This window comes from Elephas maximus, chromosome 20 (assembly GCF_024166365.1).
Source record: "Elephas maximus indicus isolate mEleMax1 chromosome 20, mEleMax1 primary haplotype, whole genome shotgun sequence".
Taxonomy (NCBI): domain Eukaryota; kingdom Metazoa; phylum Chordata; class Mammalia; order Proboscidea; family Elephantidae; genus Elephas; species Elephas maximus.
The window spans coordinates 53651556-53672440 of record NC_064838.1 but is presented as its reverse complement, the minus strand read 5'-3'; the positions used below and the strand labels follow the sequence as shown (position 1 = coordinate 53672440).

The 20885-nt window shown below is 50.3% G+C and overlaps 2 protein-coding genes across 4 annotated transcripts; one reads left to right on the top strand and one right to left on the bottom strand.

Annotated features, from left to right (window-relative positions):
• The first annotated feature begins 601 nt into the window (after positions 1-601).
• On the top strand, positions 602-8897 carry C20H3orf84 (chromosome 20 C3orf84 homolog). The gene is made up of 5 exons (XM_049862069.1): positions 602-708; positions 1616-1691; positions 1806-1982; positions 8029-8085; positions 8505-8897. The coding sequence occupies exons 1-5, from the start codon at positions 602-604 to the stop codon at positions 8895-8897; spliced, it is 810 nt and encodes a 269-aa protein (XP_049718026.1).
• KLHDC8B (kelch domain containing 8B) lies at positions 6889-14884 on the bottom strand. 3 transcript variants are annotated; one of them, XM_049863093.1, is made up of 6 exons: positions 14396-14884; positions 12965-13475; positions 11762-11926; positions 11190-11414; positions 10994-11095; positions 6889-10564 (listed from the first exon to the last, which is right to left on the bottom strand). In XM_049863093.1, the coding sequence occupies exons 2-6, from the start codon at positions 13338-13340 to the stop codon at positions 10377-10379; spliced, it is 1056 nt and encodes a 351-aa protein (XP_049719050.1). In that variant the 5' UTR covers positions 13341-13475; positions 14396-14884; the 3' UTR covers positions 6889-10376. The 3 variants fall into 3 exon arrangements, with proteins under 3 accessions (XP_049719050.1, XP_049719051.1, XP_049719052.1); XM_049863094.1 differs by lacking the exon at positions 14396-14884 and adding an exon at positions 14289-14383; XM_049863095.1 differs by lacking the exon at positions 11762-11926.
• Between the last annotated feature and the right edge of the window lie 6001 nt (positions 14885-20885).

The window sequence follows — 20885 nt, the reverse complement described above, 5'->3', positions numbered from 1 at the left end:
ACATAGTATGTTCTTCTGCTGCTTTTCACCTGGCAACTCCTTCTCACCTTGAGGTCCCACCCCTGTTGTCATGTCTTGAGGGGCTGTCGCTGTTTCCTGTCTCTCCTGATCTAGTCACCAGGTTATTTCTTCCCTGACCCTCTTTGCTGTGTCTGATTTTCCCATCAGAAGGAAGGTTCTGAGGGGCCAGGATCTCTTTTTTGTCTTTTCACTGCGGTCTCCCTAGCACAACAAAACCAAAACCAGTCCCATTGCCATTGAGTTGATTCCAACTCATAGTGACCCTAGCACTTAGTAGGCCCTTATTAAAGATGAATGACTAAATGGTATCCCTTCCCCATACACAAGCACACACATAGCCCTCCCAGATGGGTTAGCACAGCTGTCTAACTGTACCAACCATGCATGGAGACGACTCTCTACTGGCCCCTCTCCTGAGGTGTTTGTCTTCCTCAGATTCTTTCCATTTCATCAGGACCTCCTGGGAGGGCCTTCTGGCCTGGGTTCCCTGGAGCCCTCAGCTGGGGGCCCTGAGGTCTGGGACTCAGGGTGGGGATTTGGGTGGGTTTCACCCTCACACTAGCCTTGTTACAGCACAACAATGGCTTCTATGGGCACTACCGAGGTCAATTCAAGAGTGAAAGTGCTCGAGAATACCGCCTTGCAGCCAAGCCCCAGCCTCCAGCAGTGTTTCTGCAGCGATGTCAGGTATGAGGCAGCCCTGGGAGCAGCTGTGGTGGCTGAACCAATTCCTACTTCTCCAAAGCCCCAGAACATCATCCCAGCCCTTCCACAGCTGAACCAACACCTAGAATCAGCTTGCCCCAGAGTCAGGCATGAGGCCTGGTCCCTCTTCCCTGAAATGCCAGGTCTTCCCTCTGTGGACAGGATGGGGAAGAGCGGGTGCCAGGCTGGTACCTCATTTCCCTTCCAGTGGATAGAGAAAGGGTCAGGGGCTAGGCAGAGTGGGTGGCCATGGAAAGAGGGCCTGCAGAGCCCACAAAGTAAGGCTTGAATTTTGCTGACAACTGGCTTCAAGCTTTTATCCTTGATGCTACAGAGGCCCATGGTCCAGCCCACAACCAGCCTCTAAGACCAAGGGCTTAAGAGTAATCAGGGAAGTAGAGCAAGAGGTAGCTGGGTACCTGCCAGCATGCCTGCCCAGGGAGAACTAGAAAGGAGTGATGGCAGAAATAGCTCCGAGTGACTAGAACAGGCTCCCAGAGAACAGGAGAGGGATGTAGGGCCCCCAGGTCCTCCACTGCTTCCAGCCCTGGATACAAGAAGGGGGCAGTATGCATTAGTCAGGATCCCAACAGCAAAAAGTCTGCACACTCAAAACAGGAGAACTCAGGAGAGTCTGCTTACAAAGGAGTAGGTATAAAGGCCTCAAAGAAAGGCAGTCCCCTGGGTTAGTAACAGCCAAGTGATCAGTACTTGAACCGAGGGGACAAGGGGAAGGCATGGGTCCCAGATCCAGAAGAAGAGAGAGTCATGTGGAGAGGGCTAACCGCAAGAGGAGTGACCCTGGGTGGGGAGACACAGCCAGGTGGGGGCTAATCTGGGAGGGAGCCAGAAGAAAAAGCATCTTCTCCCTCCTCCCATCTCCTCCCAGGGCTCCCTGGCGGCTGAGGGAAGGCAGCCTAGTGAGAGTGCACTCAGGTCAGCCTCCTGGGCAAGAACAGGGTGGAGTAAGGCCAATAAGGACACCTGGATGGGTTCCTGGAACTTGCTTTGCCCACTACAGCTTCTTGCTTCCCAGCCTCTCCCCAGATTCAACTTGATCAGCTATCTGGTCTTGCCAGGAATTGCTTTCCCAGGCCAAGAGCAGGGTCCTGAAGTCTGTTATACTGCAGGATCTGAACTTCCTTAGTATTTCTGGTTGCAAGGGCTGCCCAGCCATAGCCCACAGAGCCAGGCTCAAACGCAGCTCCAGTCTGCCCATCTGGGGCCACCTCCCCTTCGAGGGTGATGGGGCTTTGGTAATGTAGGGGCAGAGGCAACCTGGGGGCTTCATGCTGGGTGTTTGTGGTAGCCATCAGTGGCAGCTTCCAGAGACCAAAACATTCTCTCAGTCTGTTAAACCCATGCTCCAGGACTAGAATAGGGGACATGTTTTGGCCGCTGATGGGAGTGAGGACTTGCTGCATAAAGTGTTTATTGGCATCAGCAGCAGCCCCAAGCAGCAGGATCTGTGTGGCTTGGGCTCAGGATGTATAAATGCCAAGTCTCATGGCTCTTTCTAGGCTAAATCTGTTTTAATTAACGGGGACTGCTCAGGGAAGTTACACAATTTATTTTCTCATTAGCTGAGAGGTACCAGGCTTCAGCTGGCTAATTTCCGTTATTGTTGTTGAAAACCTTTCCAGGATGTAGCATCCACTTTAGTTTGGGGCAGGTAAAAAAAATTGTCTATGACATTCAGGTGTAAGAAAATTCCACAGGATTCTGTTTTGTTTTCTTCTGAACCACATTAATCTGTTCCTAGCTTTCACTGGCCTGACTCTTGGGAAATGTGATCCTGGTCTTGTTTATTTCTAAGGTCAGACAAGAGTCCCAGGGGCTCATGACTCGGGGGAGACCCTTTATTTGCAGGGCCATGATGACTGTGCCCCCACTGCTGCCCCATGTCATGGCCTGCCACATAGACTTTTCCCTCAGCACCCCACTGACTGCAGACTGCCCAGCCTCCAGAGGGGCTCTCAGCCCTCCCACACGCACAGTCTGCCTGCTGTCCGCAAACCTACCTCTCTTGTAAGTCCTCTTCACCTGGAACCCCAGCCCTAGACCCACCTACTCAGGGACCACGGGTTTTGTCACCTCAGTGGAAAAGAGGCCTGGATGGTTTAGAAACAAAAATGCAGGTGATAATTCTCAGGGTCAAGAAAGCCCACAAGTGACCAAGTGGAGAGGAAATGACCAAACTTCTCACCAGGCTCCCACAGTTGTTAGGACAAAACTTGAATCAGTGGAAGTCAATAGATTATCCTGGCACTGTAAGAATAGTGAGTTCCTGCAGTCAGAGCTGCCTCCTACAAGAAAGTGTCCAGATTTTAGGGCTGTGCACAGTTCTGCAGCTGAAGATACAGATGGGAAAGAACTTTTGAGGTCAATTGGAACTTGTCACAGGCCCCATGTTTTTTTAACTGAAATTTTCTATTGAGACAATTGTAGATTCAATTGCAGTTGTAAAAAATAACACAAAACAATCCCTTCTACACTTTGCCCAGTTTCCCCCAATGGTAACTTAGTTGTCTAGTGCTGTTATAACAGAAATACCACAAGCGGGTAGCTTTAACAAACAAATTAATTTTCTCACAGTTTAGGAGGCGAGAAGTCAAATGCAGGGTGCCAACTCTAGGGGAAGGCTTTCTCTCTGTCGGCTCTGGAGGAAGTTCCTTGTCTCTTCTGAGCTTCTGTTCCTGTGGCTTGGCATCAATCTTCCCCCACCTCTACTCTTCCTTTGCTTGTTTAATCTCTTTTCTATCTCGGAAGAGATTAACTCAAACTAAGCCATATAGTAATCCTGTCTTATTAACATAACAAAGACAACCCATTTCAAAATGGGGTTATAACCAGAGGCATAGAGGTTAGAATTTACAACATTTATTTTTGGGGGACATAATTCAATCCATAACAGTAACATTTTGCAGAACTATAGTATAATATCACAACCAGGACATGGACATTGATAGAACCCACCTATCTTATTCAGATTACCTCAATTTTATTTGTTCTGTGTATGTACTAAATTCTAGTACAACTTTAACACCTGTGTGGGTTCATGTACCCACCACCACAGTCAAGACACTGACCAAACATCACAAGGATTCTTGGTGCTGCCCTTTTACAACCACACCCACCTGCCTCCTACTCCTCCACCTCTCCCAATCCCTAGTCCCTGATAACCACCAATCTGTCCGTTTCTAAAATTTTGTCATTTCAAAAGTGTTATATAAAGGAATAATACAGAATATAACCTTTGGGGATTGCCTTCTCAACTCAACATAATTTCCTAGAGATTCATTCAAGTTTTTGCTTGTATCAGTAGTTCATTCCTTTTTACCACTGAGTAGTATTCCAAGGTATGTATGTACCAGTTTGTTAAAAGATATCTAGACTGATACCAGTTTTTTTACTCTTAAAGCTGCTGTGAACATTTGCGTACAGATTTTGAGTGAACGTAAGTTTTCATTTCTTTGGGATCAATCCCCAGGACTACAATTGCTGGGTCGTGTAGTAGTTGTTTTTTTTTTTTTGTAGTAGTTGCATGTTTAGCTTTTTAAGAAGCTGCCAAACTGCGTTCCAGAGTGGCTCTACCATTTTACATTCCCACTAGCATTACATACATGATCCAGTTTCTTCACATTCTCACCAACATTTGGTATTGTCACTATTTTTTTTTATTTTAGCCATTCTGATAGGTATGCAGTGATATTTTGTTGTGGTTTTCATTTGCATTTCTCTAATGGTTAATGATGTTGAACATCTTTTCATGTGTTATTTGCCATCCTCTTCAGTGAAAAGTCTGTGTTGTTTGGCCATTTTCTAATCGGATTATTTATTACTTTACTGTTGAGTTTTGAGAGTTCTTTACATTATTCTACATACTACTCCTTTGTCAGATGCGTGGTTTGTAAATATTTTCTCACAGTCTGTGGCTTGTCTTTTCATCCTCTTCACATGGGTTTTCATAGAACAAAAGTTTTTAATTTTGATGAGGTCCAATTTATCATCTTCTTTTATGGCTCTTGTTTATGGTACCAAGTCTAAGAATGCTTTGCCTAGCTCTTGGTGCTGGAGATTTTCTCCTATGTTTTTTCTAAAAGGGCTCTGGGTTTTTAGTCCCCATCATGTCAGCTTGCTTTATGAGAAATGAAAAGTAAGGCTGGCCAGCCTCTCACAAATCTCCCATATTCGTGGAAGCTTTCATTCGGATTGGAGACCACCACAGGCTGCCTAAGGCAGGCAGTCCCAAAAAGAGAGCTTGTTAAGGACATGTACCACCGACCCCACCCTGGAGATTCTGGTTCAGGAGTCTGAAATGGGGTCAGTCCCTGCATTTTACCTAGAATCTGCTGTCAGCCATTGATCATGCATCCAATCCAGTCAATCCTGAACTCATCAGATACAATGGGCTCTAGAATCAAGCTACTGGGCTCTGAAGCAAGAGGTGCTGAGTGGCTGGGGAGGGGATGGCTTTGGGGATGGAGGGCAGACACAAAAGGAAAAAGACGATCTTGGAAGAGATTCCTTCTGTGGTCTGGGGCCTGAGGGGTGGCCTTTTTCTGCCTTGGAATAGGGCATGGCTCTCTGGCCCCAACTGCGCCAAAGGAAATGCACTGGGGCCAAGGCCTTCTGAAGCTGTTTGTTGATTTAACAGCAGTTATTGATTACAGTGCCAGGCACTGCTGTCAGTCCTGGAGTTACAGATGTGAGCAAAGCAGGCAACAACATCTGCCCATGAGGAGCCTATGCTCTATTGGGGGGTGTCAGATGATAAGCAACATCATAATATACAGTATAATCATATATGTGAGATCTGTAAGTGCCAGAACTCAATGGGGCTGCCTTGTTTTTCCAGGTCTCACAAGTTTTCTGCCTTTGACAGGGTACGGTCTTACTACTTCTCTATCTTTAGTTTTAGTGGAAAATATTTGAGTTTTCCTTCCCTGACAGGTTTCCACCTTACACAGGTTCTGACTTTTGCAGGTTTTACTGCAGTATGTTACCAGTTGCCATCGAGTCAATTCTGACTCAGAGCGGCCCTATAGGACCGAGTAGAACTGCCCTATAGGGTTTCCAAGGAGCACCCAGTGAATTCAAACTGCCGACCTTCTGGTTAACAGCTGACCTCTTAACCACTACGCCACCAGGGTCTCCTGTAGAATGTTAAAAAAAAAAAATGCTATGGGACAAAAATAAAAGAGCTGGGGCAGTGGGATTGTTAGTATAGTGCTTAAGGAAGGCCTCCCAAGAGGAAGGTGGGACAGAGTCATGTGGCCAGCCAGGGGAAGAGTCCCAGGCAGAAGGAGCAGGTGGCACAAAGGCCTGAGGTGGAAGCATCTGATGTATTTGAGGAGCAGCAAGGAGGCCAGCACGGCTAAAGGTAATAGAGGGACCTATATCGTGTGACTCTCATGGGCCACTATGATGACTTTGGCTTTCACAAACACGAGGAACTGTGTGGATTTTTAGCAAACGAGGGATGTGATAGAGTTTATATATTAAAAGAATTTTCTGGCTTCAAAGAGGACAATAAGCTGTGCAGGGATAAGCTTGGAAGCACGGGCACGAGGCAGGAAGCTCTAGCAATAATTCAGGCTTGGACCAGAGGAAGCAGTGGGTATGGTGAGGAGTGGTCTGATTCTGGGTATATTTTGAAGGAAGCATCAACAGCATTTCTGGCACATCAGGTGTGGGGTTTCAGAGAAAAGAATCAAGGGGCACTCAAAAGTGTTTGGTGAGATCAAGTTTGTCATGCTTGAGCTGGGGAAGGCTGTATATGGAGTGGATTTGGAGGATGATCCAGAGCTCAGTTGTGTTTGGAGACACCTGTTGGACACCTCCATGGAGATATAAAGTAGGCAGGTGGCTTTTGAGGCTGGAGTTCAAAAGACCTCGGGTTAGAGACAAATATTTCAGTTTCTAGACGGTATTTAAGGCCAAGAGCCTGACTATGCTGATAAGGGAGGGGTGAGTATGCTGATGAGGGAGGGGTGAGTGTGCACAGAGGGGAGGACAGGACTGAAGCCCAAGACCTGGAAAACCCAGAGTTAAAGGGCCCAACGTGAAACTTGAACCACTGCCTGTTGCTGGCAAGAAGTCCTAGAAGATGCCTCAGCCCCCTCCCTTAGTCAGGGGCCCCAGAGGCTTCTGCTTCAAGGGCAAATGCCAGGATGAAGTGTTCTAGGACTGAGGTGTTGTTTTAATTTATTTCTGCCCTTTCAGGGTGTTTGAGGTTTAGTAGTTTAAGAGTGGTAGCCCACAATGAGATATCACCTCACCCCCATTAAGAAGGCAATGATCAAAAAAACAGAAAATAGCAGGTGTTGACAAGGTTATAGAAAAACTGGAACTCTCATCCATTGCTCGTGGGATTGTAAAATAGTATAGCCACTGTGGAAAACATTTTAATGGTTTCTCAAAAAGTTGAACATAGATAGAACTATCAAATGACCCAGCAATCCCAATACTAGATATATACCAAAAAGTAAAGATAGTAACACAAACAGAAACCTGTACACCAATGTTCACTGCAGCACTTTTCACAATAGTTAAAAGGTGGGAACCAAAATGTCCATCAACAGATGAACGGATAAACAAAACGTGGAATATACACACAGTGGAATATCACAGAGCCATAAAGAGAAACGAAGTTCTGATGCATGCCACAACATAGAAGAACTCTGAAAACATTATGCATGACTCTCTCTCACCTTCCTCTGTTAATGATGTGGAATATTTTGGAAAAGGATAGCAATAATGGTGGCACAACATGAAAAATGTAATAAAAAAAAAAACCCAATGCAGTCGAGTCAAAAAATGTAATAATGTCATTGAATTGTAAATGTGGAACTTGTTGTACTGGCAAATGTTTTGGTGTGTACAGGTAGTCCCCAACTTACAATGTATTCAAGTTACAATGAGCTGCACTTTTTTTTTTGTATGCCTTATTGTTAGTAACATGTACTATATACAAATTTGCAGTGCATAATTTGCTGAGGTTATCATTCTCATGCCAACCCCCCAAAACAAATGAAGATTAGATTTATAAATATACTAACAATAAAAGGCAATAATAAAGAAAAAAAAATGAAGTATTCAACTTACATCAGAACCAACTTAATGATGGAGTCGTCCGAATGGAACCCTGTCATAAGTTGGGGACTACCTGTATATTTTCACCACAGTAACAAAAAAAAAAAAAACACTGGCAGCTCCCCTTCATTACTGGGCCCTGAGATAATATGGGGGGCAGGTGAGCATCATTTTTCCCATTCACCGTCTTTCTCACTGTCTTTCAAGGAGCCGGCGCAGCAACACTTCTTTTCCAAGCATGACAATCGTACTTCCTTCGACAAAGTGAGTGCTGGAGAGAGGAAGGGGAGTGGGCAGGCCCCTGAGCTTAGAGTGAAGTGAGGGATAGATCAGGGGATAGGGTGAAGGGGTAAGACATGGGAGGGCTCCTTATATAGCCATAGGGGTGCCTGTCTTCCCAACAATCTCTCCTCTGAGAAACAACAGCCCATTCTCTAAATGGAGGCAGCTCTGCTTTGGTTCCCCCTGCCAGTTTGCCTAACAATGTGCCACTGACTTTTGGGGATATGGTTGCCATGGTTGGGGAGGCAGACCTAGGAGGCCAGGGAATAGGCCAAGGAGGCCAGGAATAGGCTGGGAATCACGAGGCAGGCTTGGTTGAGGTGGGGCCCAGAGATGCCTGGCACCAGGACTGTGGGCCAAGGGCCCGTACCGTTGAGGAGGGCCCCTATTGCCTGCTGCAGGGCATCGGGAGACGAAAAGACCTGGAGCGCCTAGGGCAGCGACACACCTTCCTGCGCTGGGCACCCTGCGAGCTGGAGTTGCACCAGCGGCCCCTTGAATCCTCCTACCAGTCTGATTTTCGGTCAGGCCCAGGACTTGGTGTCCTCCCCCAGCGCCTCGTCCACTTTGTGCAGGTCCGACCTGCCCGTGCCAGCACCACTTACCAGCAGAACTTCTGCCAGACATCCTGGGGCAGCCGGTATAGCAGCGACAAAGTGGGGCCTGAGGCCCCGGTCACCAGCTCACTGCCAGACCTCCTCGGACCCCCAAGACCTAAGCTGCTGCAGCACTACCTTCATGCTGGGGTCTCTGAGTGTCTAAACTGGTCCAGAGCATTAAAGAAAAATGGCTGATACAGCGACCTGTCTGTCTGTGCTTGTAGCCCGAGAGGTCCAAGGTACCCTGTGCCCAGCTCCCATGGGGCCTGTGCGTTGGGCGGAGGAGTACGCTGCCTTGGGAGTCCTGCTGCCGAGCTAAGAGGGAGTGAAGCCTGCAGGAGACTGAAGGCCCAAGAAAATTACCATGGCCGCAGCAAGTGGGTCCCAGGGCCCCAAATAATCCTCAGTTTCTGCACTAACCCCAGCTGTGAGCCTTTTGACCTCAGAGCAGCTGCAGAGAAAGCACTACCAGAGGCCTCTGCTGGTAGGGAGCAAAGGCTGGAGGAAGAAGTCAGGGCTGGGAGCTTCCTCCAGGAGGCTGCTGCCCTCAAGAAGCCTGGTGGGTGGCGACACAGTCCTGCCCAAGAGATGGGTCTCCCACAACTGGGACAGGCAAACTATACTCTGCCTGTTCCTGGATAGGGCAACTAACAAAATCTTGACCCCTCGCCACAGTCCCCATTGGACCACTCCTCCCTTTGGAGGCAAGCAGCTGCCTTAAGGAGATGCTAGGTTACTTGCACCTGGAGGTCGTCCGAACCCTGGCTTTTGGTGGTTTTTTTGTTTCTTTCTGAGCTTTTCTCTGGTTATCATGTGAGTGGCACCTAACACCCAGGACAGTGGGGAAGGGCCATGATCCCACATCAACAAAGAATAAGTTGAGACCTACATGGTGCTAAGGCACCAAATCTCTTTGGTGGCAGAGGCCAGATCCTTCTGGACCCTCATCTCTGGGAGAGTTGAGGTCCCTGAAAGAGGGCCAGGGACCGTGGGAGCAACATGGGAGTCCACACGAGGGGCCACACACCAGATTTGAGCAGCACTTTTACTTCCACACCTGAACTCCCTGGGTTCTCACAACAGCCCTGTGAGGTAGGTAGGGCAGGAAGGTTTCAGAGATCCCCATTTACAGATGAGGATGCTGAGGCACAGAGAGGTGAAATGATTTGCCTAAGGTCATACAACCAGCAGTGGTGAAGGTTCAAAGCCAGCATTCCTCTGGCCCTCTGCAGGTTCCCGTAGCCTCTCTTCCATTCCCTCTGTGTCCCCCACCCTCTCTGAACTCTTCTAGTTCTACAGGGGCCCTCAGGGCAGGGTGGCAGCTGGAAATTTTCAGGAGCAGCCATCAAGGTGAGCCTGGTCAACTCCAGGTAGGCACTGACACTGCAGGGATGACACCAGCTGGAGAGAGGGTACAGTAGGCTCTAGGGCAAGGGTGGAGCTAGCCATTGTTAGTGAATGAATGCTAGCAAAGGTGGGTGTGAGCATGTGTGTGTCAGGAGCTAAAGAGACAGCCCCCCTCCCCCCGCCGCCAGTCCCTGAGGCAGTGCCTCAAGTGCCAGCCCTGTGCTTCCCTCATCCCACAGAGCCACTGAGCAACAAAATGAGCCACAGACATCTGTCTCTGGCACTGAGCTGCCCTGGCAGACAGGTTCCATAGGGCCTTCAGACCCCCTAACGCAGGCACAGTGCCTCCACCGCTTGGCTAGGGCCCTGGGCCACACCCCCGATAACAAATAGATGAGGTCCCGTCTGCAGGCTGGAGCAGGAACAGCGGGCAGTAGGCATGGTGGGCAGTGCCTCCCAGCGCCGCCGTGCAAGACTGAAGCCTTCCACAGAGCCCAGAGGGCACGGCTGGTTTCCTGCAGGAAGGAGATGGTAAGTCATAAGGCGCACAGGCTGCAGGAGCTCCAGGCCCTTTTGCCCCCCAGCTGGAGAATGTTCCCAGAAGGCATCACCCCAGAATGGGCTCTCAATGCCTTGCTTCTCATTGCCCCCATCTGTCGATTGTTCATCCATTCATGTTTCTATTTGCCCACTTGGCCGTGCATTCAGTGCACAGGTCTGCTCCTGCCACCTAGGCCCCTCCTGGTGCAAACCCCCCCATCAGACTGGGGGACACCTGAATCTAAGCCTGGCAGACTATACTCTGCCTGCTTCCTAGATAGGGCAGCTAGCCAAGCCCTGACCTCTGGAGTGTCTGGAAAAGAAAAGGAGGTGGTACTCAAGCTGGGAACTACCCCCTCCTTTATCGGGGGCTCCCTTCTACTCTTATCCCCACAGAGACTCACCAAGGCCCCCGACAGCCACAATGTGGCTCCCGAGGGACCCAACCACAAAGTCAGCCCTCTTATCTCGCATGCGCAGGTTGCGGGGCAGCTTGGTCCAGGACCCTGCAGGAAAGGGGAGATCAGATCTAGCCCCCATACATTGTACCCCTCCGTCCCACAGAGAGAGGGAGGATAGCCCAGGCCAGCCACTGCTCACCATGCTCCAGGTCAAACATCTCCACAGTGTTGACAAAGTGGGGCCGCGAGTAGAAATTGTGGGGCCCCGGCTGCTGCAGGCCACCTAGACTAAAGACACTGCCTTCAGCCATGGCACAGCCAGCAAAGGCCCGGCGACTGGGCAGGCTTGGGTGCCGGGTCCAGGTACGGGCCTCCAGGTCAAAGGCCTCAAAAGCAGTCACTGGGAGCTTGCCTTGACGGCCTCCTGCCAAAGAAATTGGGGCACCTGAGAGTCCAGGGTAGGGGACCTGGAGGGCTCCTCACTTGCCAGGTTGCTGAGCCTCCAGCGCTGCCCTCCCCACCCACCCACACACAGCTGTGTGCACACCTGAGCATGAATCATCCACCCCGCAGACCCTCCGGTACTAGAGTTTAGTCTTCCAACCCCAGCAGGGCCACCAGAGTTCAGGGCCTCAGAGCAGGCCTGGCTCACCCCAACAAAGTTTCTCTTGTTCTGACATCCTAGACTGAACCTGATCCCTGCCCAGCCAACCCATGAGGATGGGGACTTCTGGGCTCTGAGCCCCTTTCCCACAACCCCCAGGCCCTTACCCAGGACATAGATCTTGTTCCCGTGCAAGAAGGTGGAGGCCCCGTAGCAGGGCGTGGGCATGGAGGGTAGCGAAAGCCAGCAGTCCTGGCGGGGCTCATATACCCGTACCTGGGCCTGGGGGGCCGTGTCAGGGCCCATTCCTCCCAGAGCATACACCATACCATCTGCACAAAAAAGAGGGGTTCAGACTGCACCCCAGGCCTGGCCAAAGCACCCCCACTCTGACAGCCTTCCTGGCCAGGCCAGGAATCCAGTTGTTCATAACATCCCTCCCCAGCAGCAGAGGCCCTGCTGCTCTCCTAGTGTGGGGGCTGGGAGAGCTGGGGTTCCCGCTCTAGCCAGGGCCCCTGCAAGTGAAGAGCAGGAGGCAGACGATCTAATTATAATCTGGCTCCGTCTCCCTGGAGACACTATGGCAACCAAACCTGGCATCCAAGCAGGGCTGGCCTGGACCCATGGTCAGACCTAGAGGCCAAAAGGTGGGGGCTTCCCCAGGAGGAGGGGGCAGTTTAAGTCACAGACGGGAGGCATACTGACGTCTGAGAGGGAGGCTCTGGAGATGAACATGGGGGAGGCTGGTAGAGGGGCCTGGACTTGGGCAGATACCTGCAGAATGGGAGAGGTTCTAGCTACAAGCCTTCTGCCCCAGAAGCCCTAACAGCACCATGCCCTTTCACTAGAGTAGCTCTTGTCCCGTGTTTAGGCCCTCAGGTTAGCTGGGGACACAGCCAGGGGCTTTCATTGCAACTGTCCCTCTGCTAGCTTGGCCTTGGTCCACCTCAGGATCCCGGGTGTGTGTTGGGGTGGAGGGGAGTCTGAGCCCTTGTGGGGCCCTGTTCCCCTCCCCCTCTCCTGGACTATTTATAACCCCCTTGTCTCCTAGGGATGAGGAATAGGGCAGGGAAGCATCTGGGGCCTCCTATCACCCTGGGGGCCAGCCTGGGCTCCATTCCCTACCTCAGAGCCAGAAAAGGCAGTCAAGAGAAGGCTGCTGCAGGCCCAGCTCAGAGCTGGGTTGGGGAGGGTACGGGAAGCAAAGCCATATCCAGGGCACCCAGGCAAAAATTACAGTTCTTGTCTTATGTTTGAAGGTAAGGGGTCAAGTCAGGAAAGAATGGAGAATGTTGGGGAACCTGAAGGATCTTCCTTGGGAGTCTGGCCAAGGGTGCCCCAGTCCCCAAGCCCAGGGCAGGGCCACTCACCTCTCTCCACAGTCGAAACTCCCATGGCTGCCTGAGGGAGGGTGGCCCGGCGCTCCCAGCGGCCCTCGTCAGCCAGGAACGCTTCCACAGCAGCTACTGGGCTCTGGCCTTCATCCACGCCGCCCACCACTAGCACCTGCTTGCCCAGCACAACGGCAGCAGCACCAGCCCGGGCAGTGGGCAGAGGCGCCAGTGCCAGCCATGTGTGTGAGGCCATATCCAGTGCCTCAGTAGTGTCCAGGGGCAATCCAGCTTGGCCACAGCCCCCCAACACTAGCAGATGCCCATCCTGGTGTGCCACAGTGCCATAAACCCGGCAGGTGGGCATGGGAGGGAACACCTGCCAAACAAAGGCCCGGCCACCACTTGTAGCCATGGTGCTCACCGCCAGTGGCAGGCCATGCTATCTGAGCGAGCTTCAGGCCTCACTGGGGGGCATGATGGGGCCTCATCTTGATTCTGCTAGGGCTTCAAGGGGGGCATCCAGCCAATTCAGAGACCTTGCCTTTACCTGGAGGACAGGGAAAACACAGGGTCAGGGCCACTGACCAGTCTCTCATGAAACAGATGAGCAGCCTGTACCTGGGAGCAAGGCTGGCCCAAAATCACTGGTGGGAAAAGCAGGACAAGGACCCACCTTCTCTGGCTAGCACACCGTGGTGGAGGCTCTCCTGGAGTGGGAAGGAGGACAGGCCCCCAAGAACCCAGGCAGGTTCTCCCTTCCTATGAGACATAAAGGAATCTCCTCCCTGCCCTCTGTCCTCATGAGGAGCTCCATGGCCAAGTCTGGGACTAGGTGGGAGGTGAGGTAACTGGGATGACAGGTGACTGGGACAGGACTCTCTACCCTAGCCCCCTCCCCTTCCTCTCAACAACCCTCACCCTGGCCCTGCATGAGGGAAGTTTTACCATACTCTCCCTCTCACTGGCTTTTGGTGTTCCCTGGGGCAAACTGGGATCCAGCCACCAGGGTCCTCCACCTGCTGCCAGGAGCCACACACCAGTGTATCCTTACAACACCCTTGAGGGTGATTCTACAGGGTTCACACATTCCCACCATCAAAAGGCCAGAATCTGGGTGTTTGAGACTAGGGGACAGGGTGGAGAGTCCCACACACTTCCCTTGAGGTCCACCCTTAGGGGTTTGCCCATTACCCTCCCCAGAGGCCAGACTCCCTGGTGTTCAGAAGCACAGGACTCTAAAGTTCCAGCAGGAATGGGCAGCTAGACTTCTGGGCCCCCCACCGCAGATCGTCAAGTTCCCACCCTTCTCTTTCCCGTGGGGGCCACACTCCTGGGATCCCCAGCTAGAGAGCCTCCTGACCCCAAACTTCACATCCTGCTCGAGAAGGGGCGGATCCGGGCGAGCGCGCCTGGGGCTCAGCGTCTCGCGTCCCAAACTTCCCCGAACGCGGCTCCCGCGGGACTCACCAGTCAGGGCTCTGGCGCTCCCGGGGCGCGGGACCCGCCGTTCCTGCTCCGCTGGCGCTGGCGCTGGCTTCGGCTCCGGCTCCGGCTGGGGCTGAGGCCAGACTCGGGCTCGGCTCCAGCGCGGGGCGGGGCTGGACCAGGTCCGCCCCTCGCCCCCCGGTCCAGACTCGGGGAAGCCTGCCTCCCCCACGCCTTAACCCTGCGCCTGCCGCGGCTGGAGCAGGGTGAGCGGACCCACGGTCACACGCAAACGGGTGGACAGACAGACGAACATGTGGACACTGGGCCTGTCCAGAATTTAGGATCCAACTCGGGCGAGGGGGGAAACGAGGCAGCCGGGAGCCGCGCAACACGTGTGTGGTGGCGGCCTGTTCTGACCCAGCCTGGCAGCACCCGCGGCGAGCTAGGTCAACCAGACGAACCTGGGGGCTTAGCGGCCCGCACCCGCCCACCGCGGCTGAGCTCCGAGGAGCCGAATGGTGGGTTTCGCGGCGGCGCCCTCTGGAGGCCGCTTGGGGCGTGGTCTGGGCCTCCGGTGTGGGCGGCTGGTTGGGACGCCCTTCACCCGGCACAGAGCAGGGAAGAGAAGGTCGTTTTGTGTACGTTGAGCCAAGCGAAGGTGGGAGAGCAGACAGTGTTGGCTTCAGCGCCTGACAGGCTCTTCCACAGGCCTAGGGGGAAGAAGGGAAGGATGAGGGAGTGGAGACAAGGAGGGGAGGGGTGCGTATGTCGGGGGAAGGGGGGTGGTTAGCCCTGAGCAGGGGGTGAACTTGAAGAGTCAGAAGCCAGGGGACCTCCCAGGCAGGTCACCCTGGCCTCATTCTCTGGGACTCTAAGGTACATTTTGGTTATCCATCTTTAGAGTCCTGAGCCGGCCTCTAGCCAACTCTGGGGTCAGGCAAGAGCAAGTTGGTGTTGTAGGGGCCTGCTTACCTGAGACCTGGACCCTGACCCAACATCCCTGCCAAGTCTTCCATTTGGGGCCTATTTGTACAGGTCACTGGTCACTTGTGAGAATAAGTGCCTTGTCTTTATTTTATGGACAGGGTCTCAGATTTGGTTTTCCCAGAAGCAGTCCTGGAGACAAAGATAGAAGTGCATGTGGTTAATGTGGAAGGTGAGGCCAGGAAGTTCCAGCAGAGGAATGGCAAGGAAAGCAGCCAATTCAAGGTGTGTCATCAAGCAAATTACCACAGTGGGCAACTGGAGCCAAATCCTTCTGGGGGCTCTGGGAGCCAGTGTAGAATGTGGGCCTCATGTTATTGCTCCGCCTAAGAACAAAAGACACTGCCCATCTATCAATTTGTCATACTGTAGTGGCTTGCATGTTGCTATGTAGCTGGAAACTATGCCATCAGTATTTCAAATACCAGCAGGGTCACCCATGATGGACAGGTTTCAGCAGGGCTTCCAGACTAAGACAGTAGGCAGAAAAGCCTGGTGATCTACTTCTGAGTTAGAATGAAAACCTTGTGGATCACAACAGAACATTGTCCAACTTGCTGGCTTTGGATGCATCATCAGGAAACATCAGTCACTAGAGAAGGACATCATGTCTGGTAAAGTAGAAGGCCAATGAGGACAAGGGAGGCCCTCAGTGAGATGGATCGTCACAGTAACTGCAGCAACGGACTCAAATATGTTGACAGTTGTGAAGATGGTGCAGGACCAGACAACGTTTTATTGTTATACGTAAGGTCGCCATGAGTCAAAGTCAACTCCATAGCAACTAACAAGAGTAAAGAAAGCTGAGGTAGTTATTCTCCGATCCCCATCAGTCCTGAGTTGGGAGCTGTTTATACCCACTGCCACTGAGTCAATTTCAACTCGTAGCAACCCTATAGGACAGAGTAGAACTGCCCTGTGGGGTTTCCAAGGCTATAATCTTTACAGAAGCAGACTGGCACAGCTTTCTCCCCTGGAACGGCTGGTGGGTTCAAACCACTGACCTTTTAGTTAGCAGCTGAGTGCGCTTTAACCATTGTGCAACCAGGGCTCCTTTAAGAGCTGTTTACCTGTTGCTGTCCAGTCAGTTTGGACTTACAGCGACCCTATAGGACAGAGCAGAACTGCCCCATAGGGTTTCCAAGGAGCAGCTGGTGGATTCTAACTACCGATCTTTTGGTTAAGCAGCCTGAGCTCTTAACCACTGCACCAGGAGGGTTCCTTGAGAGCTGTTTAGGGGCCTTAGTTCCCTAGCCTGCCTGACTTCTAGCCTGCCCAGAGAGCACCTCCAGGCAGAGTCTCAGGGGCTGGCAGTTGGAGTCAAGGGCCTGCACAGAAACGGTGATGCTGAGGCCAGTTACAGACTATACAGACCGGCTCCAAGGCTTCTCTGCACCCCCTCCCCGCCACTCCTGACTTGGTCCTCATTTGGGGCACTGGTGCCTCCCCCATAGGGTGCTCACACCACCCAGCAGACCCCTCACATTTACCACTGTGGCCTTTCCAAGCTCCCTCCCCTTTAGTTAGCTCTGAGACCCCAGGTCCTTTCAGTCACTCCCCTCCCTGTCAAACTCTCACGATCTTAGGCTCCATTGTCTGCCAGCTCACTGCCAAAATTGCTTTTGCCAGTTACCATAGAATACCATGGAGTTAAAACTAGGGGTCTCTGTGGTTCTTGTCTCAATTGAACTCTTACTGGCATCTTCAAAGGTTCACCTCTTGTGCCCTCAGCTTACTCCCTGCCACTTGTCCTGCTTCTCCTTGGGTTCTTCTGCAGGCCCTGCTTCCTCTTCCTCCCTAGGAGGTGGCTCCTCAAGACTCCTCCCTGGCTTCTCTCCCTGCACAACCACCCCCTCCTAGGGCAATGCAGCTCAGGCTGATGACTTTTGCACTCACCTCTAGATCTCCAGCAGATCTCCGCTCAGGTCTATGTGGCTCCAGGGTCCATCGATCAGAACCGTACAAGCTATGCATGGGTGGGAGGTTGGGCTTCATCCTGAGAGAAATGGGGAAGATTCCAGCACAAGCCCCAGAAGTCCCCTAGGGCCCAGAGCAGGGAGTGGATGGTGAGAGGAAGTTCCATCTAGCTTTAATCTGTCTCTCCCCTGCATCACCGGTAGTGTTGAACTACCGCAATGACTGAGACCCCAGGCCAGGGGAAATATCAAAACCCCTGCCTCCTCCAGAAGACTGCCCTGGTACAGGGCTTCTCATTAACACCCGTCCCCCTCCTTCATCTGGGAAGCATATTTTCTTTCTACTGTGTTTTCCTTCTGTTACACTGTATATTCTGATTATTGTTGGCGCACATGGAAGCTACTGACTTTTTTGTTTCTCTTGTATTCAGACATTACTCATGTTGGCTCCAACAATTTTTCTAATTATGATTTTTTAGATACACTACCTACAAATAGTTATATTTGTCTCTTTTTTTCCCCCAGTGGTTATACTTCATCTATTTGTCGTTACTGCACTGATTAACCCTTTCAGTACAGGGTTAAGACATCCTGGTGCAAAAGTGGCATTCTAATTTTGTTCCTACCTCAAAGTGTTTCTGTCCATTTATTCAGCTCTTAATTTTCAATTCAGTAAACACTTTTGAGGGCCTACTGTGTGCCAGGCACTCTGCTGGACACTGGGGAACAGAAGTGAATGAGGCTGGCCCAGTGCCCACTGCCACAAAGATGACATTCTAAAGAAGGCAAGAAACCAACAAACAATATCCAGACACAATCACAACGGATTTCTTCCTATTCTTTAGTTCACTCCAATTGTTTTTTGTTTTTATTGTAAAATGTATAGAACAAAATATTTGCCATTTAAACCATCTTTGAGTGTACAATTCAGTGACACCAATCCCATTCACCATGTTGTGCGACCATTACCGTTATCCATTTCCAAATGTTTTTCATCATTTTAAAATCAGAAAAGGTGTGCGTCAGGGTTGTATCCTTTCACCATACTTATTCAATCTGTATGCTGAGCGAATAATCCGAGAAGCTGGACTATAAGAAGTAGAACACGGCATCCGAATTGAAGGAAGACTCATTAACAATTTACCATGTGCAGATGCACAATTTTGCTTACTGAAAGTGAAGAAGGCTTGAAGCACTTACTGATGAAGATCAAAGACCACAGCCTTCAGTATGAATTGCACCTCAACAGAAAGAGAACAAAAATCCTCACAACTGAACCAATAAGCAACATTGTGATAAAGGAGAAAATATTGAAGTCGTAAAGGATTTCATTTTACTTGGATCCATAATCAATGCCCATGCAAGTACCAGTCAGGAAATCAAATGATATTTTGCATTCGGCAAATCTGCTGCAAAAGACCTCTTGAAAATGTTAAAAAGCAAGGATGTCACTTTAAGGACTAAATTGCACCTGACCCAAGCCTTGGTGTTTTCAGTCTCCTCATATGCATGTGAAAGATGGACAATGAATAAGGAAGACCAAAGAAGAACTGATACCCCTGAATTATCATGTTGGCAAAGAATACTGAATATACCATGGACTGCCAAAACAACAAACAACTCTGTCTTGGAAGAAGTACAGCCAGAATGCTCATTAGAAGCTGGGATTAGTGAGACTTCGTCTCACATACTTTGGACATGTTATCAGGAGGGACCAGTCCCTGGAGAAGGACTTCATGCTTGGTAGAGTAGAGGGTCAGCAATAAAGAGGAAGACCTTCAACAAGATAGATTGACACGGTGGCTGCAACAATGGGCTTAAGCATAACAACGATTGTGAGGATGGCACAGGAGTGGACATCATTTCGTTGTGTCGTACACTGAATCGCTAAGAGTCGGAACTGACTCAATGGCACCTAACAACAACAAACAGAAGTTCGGTACTCCTTAAGCAGTAACTCCCTTTGTCTTCCTTCTCTCAGCCCCTGGTAATCACAAATGAACTTTCGTCTGTATGGATTTGCCAATTCTAGATAATTCATATAAATAGGATCATACTCTATTCTTTTCTCTCTGGCTTATTTCACTCACTGTAATGTTTTCAAGGTTCATCCATGCTATGGAATATATCAAAACTTAATTTCTCTTTATAGATGAATAATATTCCATTGTATGGATATACCACATTTTGTTTATCTATTCATCTGTTGATGGACACTTGGTTTGTTTCTACCTTTTGTTTATTATGAATAACGCAGTGAACATTGCTGTACAAAAGTCTGTTTGAGTGCCTACTTTCAAGTCTTTTGGGTATATACTTAGGAGTGGAATTGCTGGGTCATGTGGTCTTTCTATGTTTAACTTTTTAAGGAAGTGGTAAAATATTTCCCACAGCGGCTACACCGTTTTACATTTCCACCAGCAATGGATGGCGGTTCCAATTTCTCCACATTCTCACCAACACTTGTTATTTTCTGTTTGTCTGATAATAGCCATCCTAGTGGATGTGAGGAAACCCTGGTGGCATAGTGGTTAAGTGCTACAGCTGCTAATCAAAAGGTTGGCAGTTTGAATCCACCAGGTGCTCCTTGGAAACTCTATGGGTCAGTTCTACTCTGTCCTTTAGGGACACTATGAGTCAGAAGATTCTGAGTTGATGGCAACGGTTTCAACAGGTTAGTGAATGTGAAGTGACGTCTCATTGCGGCTTTAATTTGCATTTCCCTAAGACTAAAGGAAACCCTGGTGGTGTAGTGGTTAAGCGCTATGGAGGCTAACCAAGAGGTCGGCAGTTTGAAAACTCTATGGGGCAGTTCTACTCTGTACTATAGGGTTGGTATGAGTTGGAATCAACTTGACGGCAGTGGGTTTTTTGGTTTAATGACTAAAGCAGCCCTGGTGGTGCAACCGATAGGCACTCAGTTGCTAAACACCAGCCACTTCAAAGGAGAAAAGACCTGGTAATTTGCTCTGAGAAAGATTACAGCCTAGGAAGCCCTATGGGGCAGTTCTACTCTGCCGTATAGGGTCACTATGGGTCGCGATTGACTCAATAGCACACAACAACAATAACTAATGGCATTCAGCATCTTTTCATGTGCTTGTTGGCCATTTCTTTGGTGAAATGTCTATTCAAGTCCTTTGCTCATTTTTTGATTGGGCTGTTTGTCTTTCTCTTGTTGAACTGTATGAGTTCTTTATATATTCTGGACATTAAACCCTTATCAAATATAACCAAACCAAAAACCAAACCCGTTGGCATCGAGTCAATTCCAACTCATAGCGACCCTACAGGACAGAGTAGAACTGCCCCATAGGGTTTCCAAGGCGTGCCTGGTGGATTCAAACTGCCCACCTTTTGGTTAGGAGCCATACCCTTAACCACTATGCCACCAGGGCTTCCTATCAGATATATGAGCTGCAAATATTTTCTCCTGTTCTGTAAGGTGTCTCTTCATTTTCTTGATAAAGTCTTTTGATGCACTGAAGTTTTTGATGAAGTCTATTTTGTATATCGTTGCTCATGCTTTTGGTGTCATATCTAAGAACGCATTGTCAAAAACTAGGTCTTGAGGATTTACCCCTATGCTTTCTCAGGAAGGGAGGAGGGCCTACTGTCCCCAGAGCTGG

Coding starts and splice junctions, on each gene's coding strand:
- C20H3orf84 (XM_049862069.1), top strand. CDS start 602: ATGGCTTCTATGGGCACTACCGAGGTCAATTCAAGAGTGAAAGTGCTC. Junction 709..1,615: donor TGTTTCTGCAGCGATGTCAG/GTATGAGGCAGC, acceptor ATCTCCTCCCAG/GGCTCCCTGGCGGCTGAGGG. Junction 8,086..8,504: donor ATCGTACTTCCTTCGACAAA/GTGAGTGCTGGA, acceptor TGCCTGCTGCAG/GGCATCGGGAGACGAAAAGA.
- KLHDC8B (XM_049863093.1), bottom strand. CDS start 13,340: ATGGCTACAAGTGGTGGCCGGGCCTTTGTTTGGCAGGTGTTCCCTCCC. Junction 11,415..11,761: donor GAACAAGATCTATGTCCTGG/GTAAGGGCCTGG, acceptor TTTCTTTGGCAG/GAGGCCGTCAAGGCAAGCTC. Junction 10,565..10,993: donor TGTGGCTGTCGGGGGCCTTG/GTGAGTCTCTGT, acceptor TCCTTCCTGCAG/GAAACCAGCCGTGCCCTCTG.